The sequence below is a fragment of the Saimiri boliviensis genome, chromosome 11, assembly GCF_048565385.1.
Source record: "Saimiri boliviensis isolate mSaiBol1 chromosome 11, mSaiBol1.pri, whole genome shotgun sequence".
Classification (NCBI taxonomy): Eukaryota; Metazoa; Chordata; class Mammalia; order Primates; family Cebidae; genus Saimiri; species Saimiri boliviensis.
The window spans coordinates 92,010,754-92,029,099 of record NC_133459.1 but is presented as its reverse complement, the minus strand read 5'-3'; the positions used below and the strand labels follow the sequence as shown (position 1 = coordinate 92,029,099).

The 18,346-nt window shown below is 37.6% G+C and overlaps 1 protein-coding gene and 1 long non-coding RNA gene across 3 annotated transcripts; one reads left to right on the top strand and one right to left on the bottom strand.

The window, feature by feature from the left end:
* Window positions 1-1,215: 1,215 nt before the first annotated feature.
* Window positions 1,216-5,722, bottom strand: LOC141580424 (uncharacterized). Of its 2 annotated transcripts, none has more exons than XR_012512621.1 (3): window positions 5,603-5,722; window positions 1,548-1,655; window positions 1,216-1,423 (listed from the first exon to the last, which is right to left on the bottom strand). It is a non-coding gene; the product is annotated as an uncharacterized LOC141580424 (long non-coding RNA). The 2 variants fall into 2 exon arrangements; XR_012512622.1 differs by lacking the exon at window positions 5,603-5,722 and adding an exon at window positions 3,981-4,106.
* A 67-nt stretch (window positions 5,723-5,789) lies between these two features.
* On the top strand, window positions 5,790-7,792 carry LOC120360524 (nectin-3-like). The gene is given in 3 exon segments (XM_039460877.2): window positions 5,790-6,893; window positions 6,964-7,365; window positions 7,368-7,792. Coding segments are annotated over 3 exon segments (1,650 nt in total). The 5' UTR covers window positions 5,790-5,824; the 3' UTR covers window positions 7,547-7,792.
* Window positions 7,793-18,346: the final 10,554 nt, after the last annotated feature.

Below are 18,346 nucleotides of genomic sequence, written 5' to 3'. Positions count from 1 at the left end.
AGTTCTTCTTTGCCCCACCCTGTGACAGGTCTCCTGTGTCATCTGGATGATGCATGCATCAGCAATCCTTGCCACAAGGGGGCACTGTGTGACACCAACCCCTGAATGGGCAGTATATTTGCACCTGCCCAGAAGATGTGGACGAGTGTGTCATGGGAGAGTACCCAGGACCTTTCTTACTCATTGGAGTGTCTGTCGAACTCGGCAAGTGTTTAAACTGAAGCACATATTACTGTAGGACCAAGTTACACCCAAACCTCAGATTTCCGTTGCTACATATCCGGTGTTTACAACTAAGCTTTCAGCGTAACCAAGACCATATATTTCATTCTGGGATTAAACATATGGAAGGTATGCATTTGATTCCTAATATAAAGCCCTACCTCAGTGATAGTATGGGTAAAAGAATAGCAGAAATGCACATCTTCCTCTCTCTATGAACACACACACACACACACACACACACACACACACACACACATATACACAGAGTTCCCCTCTCTTCTAGTTAGAGGGTAGAAGCAGAAACTAAGAATTGAGAATCAGGTTATAAAAGGCCTGGCCACTTTGCCAGATTGATATTGATGACTGTTCCAGTATTTGTGTTTCAATGGGGCAAAGTGTATCGGTCACTCAAATGCCAGTGTACCCCAGGTAAGATTCTTCTTCCTATTCATCCCCTTGGTAGGTCCATGTGAACAAAATAGGAGGACCATCCTCTGCTAGTTCCTCTACCAGCACCACTCCCAGGGGCTGCTCCACGTTTAGAGAGCTTCTTCCAGCAGATTTCTTGCTGCTCTCACTCTTTTCTTCTCGAACAGCTGCTTTCTTCTCCACCACAACAGCGGTCTAGCCTGGATATTTCCATTTAGTAACCATGTCTTTCTGAGACAGATTTTCGCAGCAATCAGTTTCCAACTGGCTTGGTTTACTCCCTTGAAAAATAGAAGAATTCCAGTTGAAACATATTTTTCACCAGGGCTTCTCAACAAGAGAACCCTCTCTGTGTTTCTTGAGGAAAGTGACTGAAAGAAGGCCCAGAAATTTAAGGGCTAAATATGTGTAAGTGCAAAGGTTTTCTCTACAAAGGGTTTTGTCTTTCTCTGGACAGATTCTTGTTGTGAAGGGTAGGTTTCACTGGAGGGAAATTAAAACCCTTGAATTCATGTTTAAGAGGGATGAAAGGCCAAATGGAGCCTTTTACCAAAGGTTTGATGTTGATTTATTTAAGCCTTGAAGAAGGACCTCTTATTTGTTTCATTTCCTTTAAAATTCTCATAACTGGGAGGAGTGACATGACATCAGCAAAATGGCAGTGGAAGTTCTCAGCCCTTCTTCTCCTCACGAACACATGATTCAGCAATAATTTATAGACAAGTTCTCTTTATGAGGTATCAGACACACACTGAAAGCATCTTGAGCCCTGGGAAAATACAAAATCAAACTCAATGAAGCTGATGGGGAGATTCAGTACACCTTTCCCAGAGACCCTGTCCCCCTTTCATCCCCTTATAATTAGGAAGAGACCACCTAGTTCCCAGCTTCACCTAGGAGAGGGAGGAGTTGATGCCAACTTTTCTGAAAGGACTCCATAGAAGACTGAATTTCGGCGTACTAGTCTTGGAGATCTCATGGATCCAGTGCAGCACAGTCACCTGTAGGCAAACAGAGACAGTCACTTGGGCTAGTGGAAGTCACTAACCTACCCACCTGTTCAGCACAGAGTGAGCAGATGAAAAACCCAATTCTAAGATTCCCCCCAGAGAAAGCATTGATCCATTTGTCCAGTGCTCCAACCTTTTCAGGGTTGCTCAGAGACCTAGCATCTGTCACAACAGTCTTGAAACTCTGATGGGTTCAGCACTGTCTATCTTTCTGTGAGAGAACAGAGATCATCTTTGAGCCTGTAGGTGATACAGTTTCCTTCCTGGCTTAGCACATAGTGAAGAGCCAATAGCCACACCTATCTGCTTCTCTCTGGGGAAGGTAAGAATTGATAGAGACCTCCGTGAAGATTGGTGTAAATCTTCTCTTGTATAAGGACAGCCCATAAAGACTGAGAACGGTGCTTGCCCTTTCTAACATGTAGACACCAACACTGAGAGTCAAGAAAAATAAAAATTTAGCAAGGATGTTCCAAATAAAGAAACAAGATAACTATCTAGAAACTGATCCTAATGAAGCAGAGTTATTTGGTTTATCTGACAGAAAATTAAAAATAATTCTTATAAAGATGCTCACCAAAGCCAAAAGAACAGTAAATGAACAAAGGGAAAATTTCAACAAAGAGACAGAAAATATTGAAAAGTACTAAATAGGAATTATGAAGGGAAGAACACAATAACTGAAGTGAAAAATTCACCAGAGGGATTTAACACATAGATCAAGCAGAAGTAATGATTAGTGAACTTGAATCAGGTCATCAGAAATGATTCATTCAGAGAAACAAAAACAAAATTTAAAGAACAAAGAAAGATTAGGGGAATTATGTGAAACTATCAAACGGACCAGTATATACATTATGGAAGTTCCAAAAAGAGAATAAAGAGAGAAAGGACCAAAAAGCTTATTCAACGAAATAATGGCTGAAAACTTCCCAAATCTGAGGAAAGAAATAAACACACAGATCCGAGAAGCCCAAATGACACCAAATAAAAGGAACACAAAGAGTTCCACACTAAGATACACTATAATCAAGTTGTCAAGAGTCAAAGACTGAGAATTTTGAAAGCAGCAAGACAAAAGTGATTTGTCGCATAAAACCTCCAGAAGACTGTCAGCAGATTTTTCAGCAGAAATCTTGCAGACTAGAAGGAATTGGGATGATATATCCAAATTTCTGAAGGAAAAAATAATCCTGATAACCAAGAATGCTGTAACTGTCAAAACTCTCCTTCAAATATACAAGAAAAATACTTTAACAGGCAAACATGAGCTGAGAGAGTTCATCACCAGTAGACCTACATTACAAGAAATGCTAAAGGGATTTTTTCAAGTTGAAATAACAGGACACTAAAGCAACCTGATAGCATAAGAAAGACTGAAACTCACTGGTAAAGGTAAATACATAAACAAATATAGGATACTGTATTATTATAATGATGGTGGGTAAATTACTTTTAACTCTAGTATAAAAGTTAATGGACAAAGTATTTTAAAAACTATCACTAAAATTGTTAAAAGATTCACAATATGAATAGATGTACATTGTGACAATAATGATGTAAATTATGTGTTTGGGGTATAACTGAAAGTGTAGTTTTTGGAAACGATTAAACTTAAGTTGTTGTCAGCTTCCACTGTTAGAACTATGAGACATTTTATTTAAGCCCAAGGTAATCACAAAAAAAGAAAACCCATAGAAGTTACATTAAAAAAAGAGAAAGAGGCCGGGCGTGGTGGCTCACGCCTGTAATCCCAACACTTTGGGAGGCCGAGGCGGGTGGATCATGAGGTCAAGAGATCAAGACCATCCTGGTCAACACGGTGAAACCCTGTCTCTACTAAAATACAAAAAAATTAGCTGGACATGGTGGCACGTGCCTGTAATCCCAGCTACTCAGGAGGCTGAGGCAGGAGAATTGCCTGAACCCAGGAGGCGGAGGTTGCGGTGAGCCGAGATGGCGCCATTGCACTCCAGCCTGGGTAACAAGAGCGAAACTCCGTCTCAAAAAAAAAAAAAAAAGAGAAAGAAATCAAAGCATATTGATACCAAAAAAAGAAATAACAACCCAACAAAACACAAAGGAAGACAGAAACAGAAGAAAAGACACTGAAAGGAGTGATAAGACTAACAGATAACAACTCAAAAATGCCAAGATTAAATTATTTTTCAACAATAAAAACTTTAAATATAAAGGAGTTAAAATCCCCGCAATGGGAGGCTGAGGCAGGAGGATCACTTCAGATCAGGAGTTTGAGACCAGCCTTGTCAACACGGTAAGATCCTGTTTCTACTAAAAATACAAAAGTTAGCTGACCGTAGTGGTGGGCACCTGTAGCCCCAGCTTCTCAGGAGGCTGAGGCAGGAGAATCACTTGAATCCAGGAGGTGGAGGTTACGGTGAGCCGAGATCCTGCCACTGCACTCCAGCCTTGGCGACAGAATGAGACTCCATCTCAAAAAAACAAACAAAAAATTAATGAAAATAAAACCAAGACCCAACTCTATGCTGTCTATGAAAAGTCATTTTAGATTTAAGGAAACAACATAGGCTAAAAGTAAAGGGGTGGAAAAAGAAATTGCATACAAGTGGTAACAAAAAGAGAGAAGGAGTGACTATATTTGTATCAGACAAAGAAGACTTTCAGTCAAAAACTGTCACAAGAGACAAAAAGGCATTTCACAATGATAAAATATCAACCCATCAGTGAGATGTACAGTCATAACTATATACACACCCAACATTAAAGCACCTAGGTATATAAAGCAAACACTGACAACACTGAAGAGAGAAATAGAAGAAATGCCTCAATAGCAGGAGATTTCAATACTTCACTTTCAACTGTGGACAGAACATCCAGACAGAGGATCAATAGGAAAAAGAGGAGGGGAGTAACGCTATAGTCCAAATGGACCTAGCACACATACAGAGACCATTCCACCCAAGAGCAGAATACATGTCCTTCTCAAGAGCAAATGGAATATTCTCCAGAATAAATCACATGTTAAATCACTATCTTTGTCTGTTCAGACTACTATAACAAAATATCACAAACTAGAGAGCATTTAAACAACAGAAGCTTGTTTCTCACAATTTTGGAGTCTGAAAAGTCCAGAAGTCCACTTATGCGCTCTGGTTCATAGATGATGCTTTCTCACTGTTACTTCAGATGGTGGAAATGGAACGGAAGCTCTCTGGGCCTCTTTTATAAGGGTACTAATCTATTGAAGAGGGCTCTCAAACACAGACCATGGCAACCACGAAAAGAGTCTACAAATTTAAGAAAATTGAAATCATACCAAGTATCTTTTCTGTCCATCATTGAATGAAACTAGAAATCAATAGCAGGAGGAAAACTAGAAATTTCACAAATATGTAAAAATTAAACAACATATTCTTTTAAAAAAATTTTTTTGGTTGGTTGAAAACGACATACTCTTGAATGACAATTGGCTCAAGGAATAATTGAAAAAGGAAATTAGAAAATATCTAAAGACAAATGAAAGTGAATACACAACATACCACAAAAGGTAAGGGATGCAGCCAAAGAAGAACTAATCATAAAGTTCATAGAGATAAGTCTCTACATTTAAAAAGATCTCAACAACCTAACTTTACACCTCGAAGAACTTGGAAGAACAAACTAAGCCCTAAATTAGCAATGGGAGGAAAAAGTAATGGTTAGAGCAGGGGGGAAAAGCAAAATAGAAAATAAAAAACTTAATGAAACAAAGAATTCATTTTTGAAAAGATAAATAAAATTTACAGACACTTAGCTAGACTAGTTAAGAAAAATAGGAGGGAAGACTCTAATAAAACCAGAAATAAAAGAAGAGATATTGCAACTGCTACCACGAAAATAAAAAGTACCACAAGAGACTACAAGGAACAATTGTACAACAATAAACTGAAGAAATTGATACATTCCCAGAAACTTACAACATATCAAGACTAAATCATGGCTCGGCAGTGGCGTCGGCGACGGCGGTGTCTAGGCAGCCGCCAGCGCTCGGCTGAGTGTCAGCCGGCAGCGACGGCGCTGGAGCTGGGAGTTGGGGACGCGCGCGCCGGACCTTCCACAGCCGCCGCCCAGAGCCGGAGGCGCCGGGGCCGGGGGAGCGGGGGGACGAGGGGGCCAGCGGGCCGGGGGGAGGGTGGGGGATGGCGCGGACCCCGCGGCCGGCCTTGCTGTGTCCTGGAGGCGGCAAAACACAACTTTCCTCCGCTTCTCTCCTCGGAGCCGGGCTGCTGCCGCAGCCCCCGACGCCGCCTCCGCTGCTGCTGCTGCTGCTCTTCCCGCTGCTGCTCTTCTCCCGGCTCTGTGGGGCCTTAGCTGGACCAATTATCGTGGAGCCACATGTCACAGCAGTATGGGGAAAGAATGTTTCATTGAAGTGTTTAATTGAAGTAAATGAAACCATAACACAAATTTCATGGGAGAAGATACATGGCAAAAGTTCACAGACTGTTGCAGTTCATCATCCTCAGTATGGATTCTCTGTTCAAGGAGAATATCAGGGAAGAGTCTTGTTTAAAAACTATTCTCTTAATGATGCAACAATTACTCTGCATAACATAGGATTCTCTGATTCTGGAAAATACATCTGCAAAGCTGTTACATTCCCACTTGGAAATGCCCAGTCCTCTACAACTGTAACTGTATTAGTTGAACCTACTGTGAGCCTGATAAAAGGGCCAGATTCTTTAATTGATGGAGGAAATGAAACAGTAGCAGCCATTTGTATCGCAGCCACTGGAAAACCCGTTGCACGTATTGACTGGGAAGGTGATCTTGGTGAAATGGAATCCACTACAACTTCTTTTCCAAATGAAACAGCAACAATTGTCAGCCAGTACAAGCTATTTCCAACCAGATTTGCTAGAGGAAGGCGAATTACTTGTGTTGTAAAACATCCAGCCTTGGAAAAGGACATCCGATATTCTTTCATATTAGACATACAGTATGCTCCTGAAGTTTCGGTAACAGGTTATGATGGAAATTGGTTTGTAGGAAGAAGAGGTGTTAATCTCAAATGTAATGCTGATGCAAATCCACCACCATTCAAATCTGTGTGGAGCAGATTGGATGGACAGTGGCCTGATGGTTTATTAGCTTCAGACAATACTCTTCATTTTGTTCAACCATTGACTTTCAATTACTCTGGTGTTTATATCTGTAAAGTGACCAATTCCCTTGGTCAAAGAAGTGACCAAAAAGTCATCTACATTTCAGAATATAGCAATCTTCCTGTCAAACAAATGGAAAATTAAGACGGAAAAGGAAGAGAGCCTAAAAAATGCAGATCCTCCTACTACTACCACCCTTCAGCCTACAATTCAGTGGCATCCCTCAACTGCTGACATCGAGAATCTAGCAACAGAACCTAAAAAATTGCCCTTCCCATTGTCAACTTTGGCAACAATTAAGGATGACACAATTGCCACGATCATTGCTAGTGTAGTGGGTGGGATTCTCTTCATAGTACTTGTAAGTGTTTTGGCTGGAATATTCTGCTATAGGAGAAGACGGACGTTTCGTGGAGACTACTTTGCCAAGAACTACATTCCACCATCAGATATGCAAAAAGAATCACAGATAGATGTTCTTCAGCAAGATGAGCTTGATTCTTACCCAGACAGTGTAAAAAAAGAAAACAAAAATCCAGTGAACAATCTGATACGTAAAGACTATTTAGAAGAGCCTGAAAAACTCAGTGGAACAATGTAGAAAATCTCAATAGGTTTGAAAGACCAATGGATTATTATGAAGATCTAAAAATGGGAATGAAGTTCGTCAGTGATGAACATTATGACGAAAATGAAGATGACTTAGTTTCACATGTAGATGGTTCCGTAATTTCCAGGAGGGAGTGGTATGTTTAGCAACCACTAAATGTGACTTAACTATGTACAATGTTCATTCATACTAGTTGATCATTTTCAGATTGTTCATACTTTTTCTTGAGGAAGAATAAGCTTTTTCAAGTTGATTTTCAAGCTTTTTATATTCTAATCTGACAAATGAAAATGTAAAATCTGAGTTCAGTGTATCTAAGCTGCTTTACAATTTTTTTTCAATGCTGTACTACTGTCTCAAGATTTAAATTTTAATGCAGAGTACTTTATTGATCTGAGACACACAGGTAAGAAGAAATGTCAACATTAAATGTATGAGTTATTTGGTACAAAAATTAAAAAAAAAAAAGACTAAATCATGAAGAAATAGAAGGTCTGAACAAACATACAACTATTACGGAGATCATATATGTAATCAAAAACCTTTCAAACAAAGAAAAGCCCAGAACCACAGAACCAGACAACTTCATTGGTGGATTGTATGAAATGTTGTTTTTTTTAAGTTAACACGAATCTTTCTCAAATACTTATAAAATAATTAAAGAAACATTTCCAAACTCATTTTATGAGGCCAGCGTCACCAATGCCAAAGCCACACAAAGATATCAAAAGAAAAGAAAACTACAGGCAAAAAAAAAAAAAAAAAAAAAAGAAAGAAAAGAAAAAAAGAAAGAAAAGAAAAGCTAGCAAACTAACTGCAACTGCACATTAAAGGAACCATATACCAGCTGAGCACAGTGGCTCATGCCTGTAATCCCAACATTTCAGGAGGCCGAGGGAGGTGGATCACCTGAGATCAGGAGTTTGAGACCAGCCTGGCCAACATGGTAAATCCCACCTTTATTAAAAATACAAAAATTAGCTGAGCATGGTGGCGGCTGCCTGTAATCCCAGCTACTCAGGAGTCTGAGGCAGAAGAATCGCTTGAACCTCACTGCAGAGGTTGCAGTGAGTTGAGATCTCACCATGCATTCCAACCTGGGTGACAGAGTGAGACTACGTCTCAAAAAAAAGACAAAAAGAAAAGAAAGAAGAAGGAGAATCATACGTCATGACCGACTGGGATTTATCCCTGGGATACATGACAGTTCAACATATGAAAATCAATTAATGTGAAATACCACATCAACTAAAGAAAGGATAAAAACTTTGTGATCATCTCAATAAATTCAGAAAAAGCAATTGACAAAATTCTATCCTCTTTCATGATAAAACACTGGCAACAAACTAGGAATAGAAGGAAATAGCCTAAAAATAATAAGGCCACAATTGAAAAACCCACAGCTAACATCATATTCAATGGTAAAATCTAAAAACTTTTTCTCTGAGATCAGGAAAACGCAAGAATGCTCACTTTTGCTACTTCTATGTGACATAATTCTGAAAGTCCTTGCCAGAGTAATTAGGCAAGAAAAAGAAATAAATATCATCCATATCAGGAAGTAAGAAGTAAAATTGTCCCTATTTGAAGATGACATGATTTTATATGCAGGAAATTCTAAAAAATTCTATTTAAAAACTGTTAGAAGTAATAAACAATTCAGTAAAGTTGTAGAATACAAAGTCAACCTAAAAAATCAGTTGCATTTTTGTACAGTAACAGCAAATTAGCTGAAAAAGAAATTAGAAAACAATCCCATTTATTAGAGCAGGAAAATGAGTAAAAGATCTTGGAATAAAACTAGCTAGAGAGGTGAAAGAGTTGTATACTGAAAACTACAAACCATCAGTGAAAGAAGTTGAATAAGACACAAATGAAAACACATTTGTGTTCATTTTTTGGAAAACTAAATACTGCTAAAATGTTCATACATTTAGATGTATGAACATAAATATGTAAAGAAAAAATGTTGCACACAAAGTGATCTAAATATTCAATGTAATTCCTATCAAAATCTTGATGACTTATTTTTACAAAAAAAAAAAAATCTAAAATTTACATGGAATCACAAAAGACCATAAATAGCCAAAGCTATCTTGACAAAGAAGAACAAAGCTGGAGGCATCACACTTCCTGATTTCAAAATATATTACAAAGGCACAGTAATCCAAACAATATGGTGCTGGCATTATTACAGATGTATAGATTGGTGGAATACCATAGAGATAGCCCAGAAATAAATCCATGCATATAAGGTCAACGGATCTTTGACAAGAGTGTCAAGAATATACATGAAGAAAAGATAATTTCTTCAACACATTGTGTTTGGAAGAAGAAGACATCCACATGCAAACGAGTTAAATTGGACCCTTCTCTTACAACATACACAACAAACAGTTAAAAATGGATTAAAAACCTAAATGTAAGAATCAAAACGGTTAAAACTTCTAGAAGAAAATATAGGGGAAAATTTTATGACATTGATTTTGACCATGATTTCACGGAAATAACAGCAAAAGTACAGGCAGCAAAAACTAACAAATTGGACACTACATCAGACTAAAAACTTCTGTCCAGCAAAGTAAACAATCAACAAAGTAAAAAGACAGTGTAGATATTGGGAGAGAAGGTTAGCAAAACATGTATTAGCAAACTATATAAAACCCATATCCAGATAAAGGGTTCATCTTCAAAATATCTAAGGAAAGTTTACTCAATAGTTAAAAACAATAAAATAAGACCCAAATAACCCGATTAAAAAATGAGTGAAACACTTGATTAGAATTTTTTTGAAGACATGGCCAATACGTGTATGAAAAAAAAATGCTTAATGTCAATAATCACCTTGAAAATGCAAACCAAACAACAATAAAATAATCACCTCACACGTCTTAAGATAGCTATTATGAAAAGAAACCCGAGATAACAAGTTTTACTGAGGTTGTGGAGAAAAGGTATAGCCACTATGGAAAACAGTATCAAAATTCTTCAAAGATTTAAAAAACTATCATATGATTTAGTGATATCACTTCTGAGTATTTATCCAAAAGGATTGAAATCACGATCTTGAATTGATATGTGCATACCAATGTTCACTGCAGCACTATTCACAATAGCCAAGTTGTGGACATAAATATGTAAAGAAAAAACGTTGCATGCTATTACAACCTGAAGCTTAATAAGAAATGGAGATGCAGTTAAAGCATTGATCAGTCACAAATGTATTTCATTTCTAAAATGTGATTTGGAAATCTTTATTTTAAGCACAACTCTCCAGGCCTGCTTTCTAAATCAGTGAAGAGGCTCAGTTTTTTTTGTTTTTTGTTTTTGAGATGGAGTTTCGCTCTTGTTACCCAGGCTGGAGTGCAATGGTGCCATCTCGACTCACTGCAACCTCCGCCTCCTGGGTTCAGGCAATTCTCCTGCCTCAGCCTCCTGAGTAGCTGGGATTACAGGCACGTACCACCATGCCCAGCTAATCTTTTGTATTTTTTTTTAGTAGAGACGGGGTTTCACCATGTTGAGCAGGATGGTCTCCATCTCTTGACCTTGTGATCCACCCGCCTCGGCCTCCCAAGATGCTCAGTTTTTACTGCTCAAGGTTGGCAGTATTGATTGAACACACATGGGATGTGTAGGGTAAATGGGTGTAGCTACACTCGTGTTTAGGTATGGAGTGTCTGCCTTGGTTTTTGACATTCCTTGATAAAATTCCTTCCAAAGGTTTCACTGGTATGTTGTGTGAAGACAACATTGACAACTGTGACCCCGATCCTTGCCACCATGGCCAGTGTCAGGATGGTATTGATTCCTACACCTGCGTCTGCAGTCCCGGGTACATGGGCACCATCTGCAGTGACCAGATTGATGAATGTTACAGCAACCCTTGCCTGAACGATGGTCGCTGCATCGACCTGGTCAATGGCTACCAGTGCAACTGCCAGCCGGGCACGTCAGGTAAGCCCACTCCATTTATGTCTGTTATGGGTTTTTCACTGTTTCTCAAATCAATTTACACAGATGTGTCAGACTGTTGGCATATGCTCGGATACCTAAAAAACAGTCCTGATTCTGAGAAGCACAGCCAAAGCCACAAGCATAAATGTCTCAAGGCAGGTGGCCCTAGTCAGTGGAGAAGTCGGAGACAATAGCTTTGCTAATCTGAACAGTTTTGTGTGTGTGCATTTTGTTAAATAGAGGAACATCACTTCAAAAATCGAAATGATTTAAAATTGAAAACACTCTTATTTGTGGCTATGTTATCTTTTTTTCTTTAAGTTCCACCCACCCAGATTGATAAATCCCTGCCTCCCTCCCTTCCTTCCTTCTTCTTTTCTTCCTCCCTTTTTTTAGTGTCTTTTCTCTTTCACAGGTCAGTCTCTTTAGCATGGCTCCTTTCTTCTCTCACCCCACCACTCATGAAGGTTTCCAGGATGTATTTTAGTGTATTTTCTCTTCCTTTAGTGCATTTTCTCTTTCACAGTTCAGTCTCCTTTGTGTGACACATTTCTTCGGTTACTTGTCTCTGCTGGGGCCTTAGCCATCTTGGGGGATTCTAAGGAAGAGGAGATCCCTTGCAGCACAGCACAGTAACTGTAAAGCAGAATGCAGAGCTGCCGGTTCCTGTCCTGAGTTCCTCCTGCTCCTGGTTGGGGGGATGTGGAATTATTTTCTCAGGCAGCAGCATCTCACAGGTTTGAATGGTTCTGTTTTACTTATTAGATGAATGATTATGGTCACAACTATGGTTAATGGATACAGAGGTACTGTGTTCCAGATCAAAGGAAAATGTATCAGTGGAAGATTAACCAATGTGTGCCCTGTGAGAAGGAAACTTGCCAATATAAAGGAGTGATTTATTGAGAATTATTCTGGATGTAAGGAAAATGACCTATGTAGGGAGCAGAGGTGGAGAAGGTAGTTAGCTGCCCTCACTTTCTTCTATTGTTTCCAAATCCGTTTCTCCAAGCTCGTCAAAGGCCCTGGTCTTTTTCCAAGGCCTCATACATGCCAAGTTTGAAAACAAAGTCCTTTTTGAATTGCTTAAGCATACGAAAAACATCTCATGCCGTCACAGCTGAAAATGCCTTTCCCACCCCACATTTAGATAACTCTCTAAGAGAGCTCAATAGATCTTTCTGAGACTTTCCAAAGCAATCTGCTTCCAGGTTGGTCCCCAGATGTGAGATATTGCAGTAGAAAAACAAATTTGAGAGATTTACAAACAATTGAATGATGTCTTTAGAATGGAGGACCTGTTTTAGATCTGCTTTCTTTCCCATCAAAACAAACATATTGGAAACCTGGTGAGTGGTGATTTGGCAAGCACTTTTGTTTTCTCCAGTTTTTTCATTATACCAGGATGTATCTGGGGTGTTTTCTGGGGAGGAAAGAGAGGCTATGTTGTAAGTAGCTGACACTGAGAAGGTAAGAAGTCAATGTGAGTGGTCTGTAGGCAGCATGGAAAGAAAGGCCTGGAATCTGTCAGTACCGGCCAAAGACGTTGCTGCAGTTTGGAGAATTAAAGTAAGCAACAGGCAGGCAATGTAAAGAAATATCGATCTTTCAAGAAGAATGTGTTGTTACTCTAGGAGACGAAGCTCCATGGGTGTCATTACTCTTGAAGATCTTCCAGTGAACAAGACGTGGAACAGGAAGATAGCATTATTTATAATCCTGACCCTGTGTAGGACTAGGCTAAAGCATGTGCTGTGTCTTCATTGTTTATTTTCGTTCTTGTAGAGATGGAGTCTCAATATGCTGGCCAAGCTGGTCTCAAACTCCTGGCCTTAAGCGATCCTCCTGCCTCGGCTTCCCAAAGTACTAGAATTACAAGTGTGTCTTAGTGTTTAACAATAATGTTTAATAAATAAAATAATTTTTGAAATAGGAAAAAGTTTACAGAATAAGGACATAAAAAATTTTTGTATAGCTATACAATGTTTGTGTTTTAAGCTATGTGTTCCTACAAAAGATTTAAGAAAAAATGTAAGGTTATAAAATAGAAAAGTTATCGTAAGCCAATGTTAATTTATTGTTGAAGAAAAATATTTCAAAATAAATTTACTGTGGCCTGGGTGTACTGTATTATAAAGCCATAGCAGTGTACAAGTCTTCACATTCACTGACCATTCACTCATGGAGTCACCCAGAGTAATTTCCAGTCCTGCAAGCTCCATCCATGGCAAGTGCCTTATTTGAAATCTGTTATATTGCACAGTATATTTTACTGTACCCTTTTTGCATTTAGATACACAAATACTTACCATTGTGTAAGAATTGCCTACAGTATTCAGTACAGTAGCATTATGTACAAGTTTGTAGCCTAGGAGCAATAGGCTATCTAATATATTCTAGGTGTGTGGTAGATTATACCATTTAGCTTTGTGTAAGTACACTTTATGGTGTTTATATGACAAAATTACCTTAAGATGCCTTTCTTAGAATGTATCTCAATTGTTAAGTGATGTATGACTGTAATGCTTTAAAAGCAAACAGATTAACCTTTCCAATAAAAGGCAAATACTGGCAGGATAAGAAAATAGGACTCAAGTATATGCTGTCTACAAGAAATTCACTTTATATCTTTGGACACATATAGGTTAAAAGTGAAAAGTTAGAAAAAATATTCCATGCAAATGGTAAGCAAAAGAGAGCAGGTAGCTATATTTGTATTAGACAAAATAGTCTTTACATCAAAAAGCATTACAAAACACAAAGAAGGACATGTATTAATTAAATGTTCAATTCACAAAGAAGAAATGATAATCATGAATATACATGCACCAAATATCAACTCCAAAACATATGAAGCAAACATTGACACAGTTGAGGGGAAAATAGCTCTACAATCACAGTTGAAGGTTTCAATACCTTACTTTTATAATGGATAGAACAACCAGTCAAAAGATCAATAATGAAACAAAGAACTCGAACATGACTATAGACCATAGATTTTTACAGATAACACAGAACACTCCATGCTATAACAGCAGAAAACAAATTTTTGTCAAATGCGAATGGAATATTTCCAGAATAGACTATATGATAGGCCACAAAACAAGTCTTAAAAAATTTTAAATGATTGAAATCATACAAGTATCTTTTCCAATTACAATAGAATGAAACTAAAAGTCAATCACCGAAAGTAGAAAATTAACAGATAAGTGGATATTGAAGAACACATTTTTGTACAGAATAAATGGCAAAGAATAAACCATAAAGGAAATTAGAAGGGCCGGGCCCAGTGGCTCAAGCCTGTAATCCCAGCACTTTGGGAGGCCAAGGCGGGTGGATCACGAGGTCGAGAGATCGAGACCATCCTGGTCAACATGGTGAAACCCCATCTCTACTAAAAATACAAAAAAGTAGCTGGGCATGGTGGCGCGTGCCTGTAATCCCAGCTACTCAGGAGGCTGAGGCAGGAGAATTGCCTGAACCCAGGAGGCGGAGGTTGCGGTGAGCTGAGATTGCGCCATTGCACTCCAGCCTGGGTAACGAGAGCGAAACTCCATCTCAAAAAAAAAAAAAAAAAAAAAAAAAAAAAGAAATTAGAAAATATTTTGAGGCAAATAAAAGTGTAAATGCAGCATCCCAAAACTATGGACTGTAGCAAATGCAGTGCTAGAGGAAAATGTAAGTTATAAACACTTATATTAAGTAAAAGAACCATATCAAATAAACAACATCTTAATTTAGTAGTAGAAGAAGAAAAAAACTAAACCCAAAGCTAGTAGAAGGAAATACTGGAGAGACAAATGAATTAGAAAACAGAAAAGCAATAGAGAAAATTAATGAAACCAAGAACTTGTTCTTGGAAAATATCAACAAAATACACAAACCTTCTAGATGACTAAAAGAGAAGACCCAGATAACTAAAATCAGAAATGAAAGAGGGAACATTACAATTTTACAGAAATAAAAAGGATTTTAAGAGATTAATATGAACAATTGTCTGCCGACAAATTGAACAATATAGATAAAATGGATAAATTCTTAGAAACACACAACCTTCCAAGACTAAATTATGAATATATTGAAAAAACTTAATGGAAGAATAAGTAGCAAATAGACTGAATCCATAATTAAAAGCCTCTCATCAAAGAAAAGTCCAGGACCAGATTTCTTCACTGGTGAATTCTACCAAATAATTAAAGAAAAATTAAAACTAATCCTTCTCTGACACCTCCAAAAAATTGAAGTGATGGAAGCAATAATTTATGAGGCCAGTATTATCCTGATACAAAGGGCAGATAATAAACTACCATAAATAAAATCTACTGGACAACATCTCTGATTAGCATAGCTGCAAAAATCCTCAACAAAATGCTAACATACTGAATTCAACAGAACATTGAATGGATTATACAGCCTGACCAAGTGAAATTTGTTCCTGGAATGCATAGACAATGATTCAACATAGGAGAATGAATGACTTTAATACACTGCATTAACGAAATAGAGAAAAAGAACTTTTGATTTTATCAATTGATACAGAAAAAATAGTGGGCAAAATTGAACACACTTTTATGATTACAATACTCAAAAAAGTAATAAAAGAAAACTGCTTCAACACAGTAAATGCTGAAAAGCCTACAGCTAGTATTATACTTAATGGTGAAAACTTGAAAGCCTTTCCTCTATGATCAGAAGTAAGACAGGCAAGCTGGCTTTCACCCTTTCTACTTATCAAAGTATTGGCAGTTCAAATGAGAGCAATTAGGCAAGAAGAAAAAATAAAAACATTCAAACTGGAAAGGCAGAGGTAAAATTCTCTGTTTTCTAAGATGACATAATTTTTATGTAGAAAACTCTGGAGATTCTACACATCCAAACACATAGACTGTTAGAACTAATAAATTCAGCAAAGTTGCAGGATACAAAATCAATATGCAAAATTCAGTTGTGTTTCTGTACAACAATCTCAAAAAGGTATTAAAGAAACAATTCCATATAGTAGCACCAAAAATGACAAAACGGGAATAAACTTAAGTACACAAGTGAAAGTTTCAGATGCTAAAAACTATAGAATATCACTGAAGTAAATTTAAGACACAAATAAATAGAAATCCATGTTCACAGATTGGAAAACATAACATTATTAAGATGTCAGTACTACCCAAAGTAATGTAATCTACAGATTTAATTCAATGCCTATCAAAATGCCAATGGTGGTTTTCTGCCAAAATAGAAAAACAAAGGATGTGAAGGATCTCTTCAAGGGTAACTGTAAACCACTGCTCAAGGAAATAAGACAGGGCACAAACAAATGGAAAAGCATTTCATGCTCATGGATAGGAAGAATCAACATAATGAAAATGGCCATACTGCCCTAAGTAATTTATAGATTCAATGCTATCCCCATCAAGCTACCATTGACTTTTTTTCACAGAATTAGAAAAAAAAAACACTTTAAATCTCATACGGAACCAAAAAAGAGCCCAGATAGCCAAGACAATCCTAAGCAAAAAGAACAAAGTGGAGGCATAATGCCACCTGACTTTAAACTATGCTACAAGGCTACAGTAACAAAAACGGCATGGTACTGGTACCAAAGCAGAGCAATGGAACAGAACAGAGGCCTCAGAAATGACATCACACACCTATAACCAGCTGATCTTTGACAAACCTGACAAAATCAAGCAATGGTAAAAGAATTCCCTATTGAATAAATGGTGTTGGTAAAACTGGCTAGTTATATGCGGAAAGCTGAAACTGGATCCCTTCCTTATACCTTACACAAAAATTAAGATGAATTAGAGACTTAAATGTTAGACCTAAAACCATAAAAACCCTAGAAGAAAACCTAGGCAACACATTCAAGACATAGGCCTGGGCAAAGACTTCATGACTAAAACACCGAAAACTTCTGTGCATCATAGCACAATATCAACAAAATGAAAAAGTAACCCACAGAATGGGAGAAAATATCTTCAAGTCATATATCTAGATAAAGGATTAATATCCAGAATATCTAAAGAGCTCCTACAATTTAACAAAAAAGATACCAAACAACTCAAACAATGGGCAAAAGATTTGAATACACATTTCTCCAAAAAAGACAATCTTATGGCCAATAAGTGTAAGAAAAGACGCACAATGTCACTAATCATTAGAGAAATGCAAATCATAACCACAATGAGACCCCATGTTACACCCATTAAGATGGTTATTATCTAAAACCCAGAAAATACCAGTGTTGGGGAAGAGGTAGAGAAATTGGAACCTTTGTGCACTGCTAGTGGGAATATATAAAAAGGTGCAGCTGTTATGGGAAACAGTATGGCAAGTCCTTAAAAAATTAAAAATAGAACTACCCTATGATCTAGCAGTTCTACTTCTGGATATATATCCAAAAGAATTGAAAGCAGAGACGTGAACAGATGTTTGTATACCTATGTTCATGGCAGCATTCCTCACAATAGGCAAAAGGTGAAAGAACCCCAGTGCCCATCAGTGAAGAATGGTTAGACACGATGTGGTACACAGGCACATCTAAATATCATTCAGGCTTACAGAAGAAGGCAATTCCAACACAAAATACTACAACATAGATGAACCCTAAAGACGTTGTGCTAAGTGAAATAAGCCAATCACAAAAGGGCAAAGACTATAAGATTCTAATTATATGAAGTACCTAGATTAGCCAAATTCAAACAGAAAGTAGGATATTGGTTGGGACAGGTTAGGGAAGGAAGAATAGAGAATTGTTGCTTAATGGGTATGGAGTTTCAGTTTTGTGAAATGAAGAGAGTTCTGGAGATGATTTGCACAACGATGTAAATGTTCTTAACATTGCTGAACACAAAAATGGTTAAGATGGTCAATATATTTATCACAATCAATTTTTTAAAAATCCTAATATGTAAATATCCTTATGATTTTCAGATAAACCCTCTCAATTGAATTTCCTAATTTTCATATCGAGTTTTCTTGAATAATGTCAT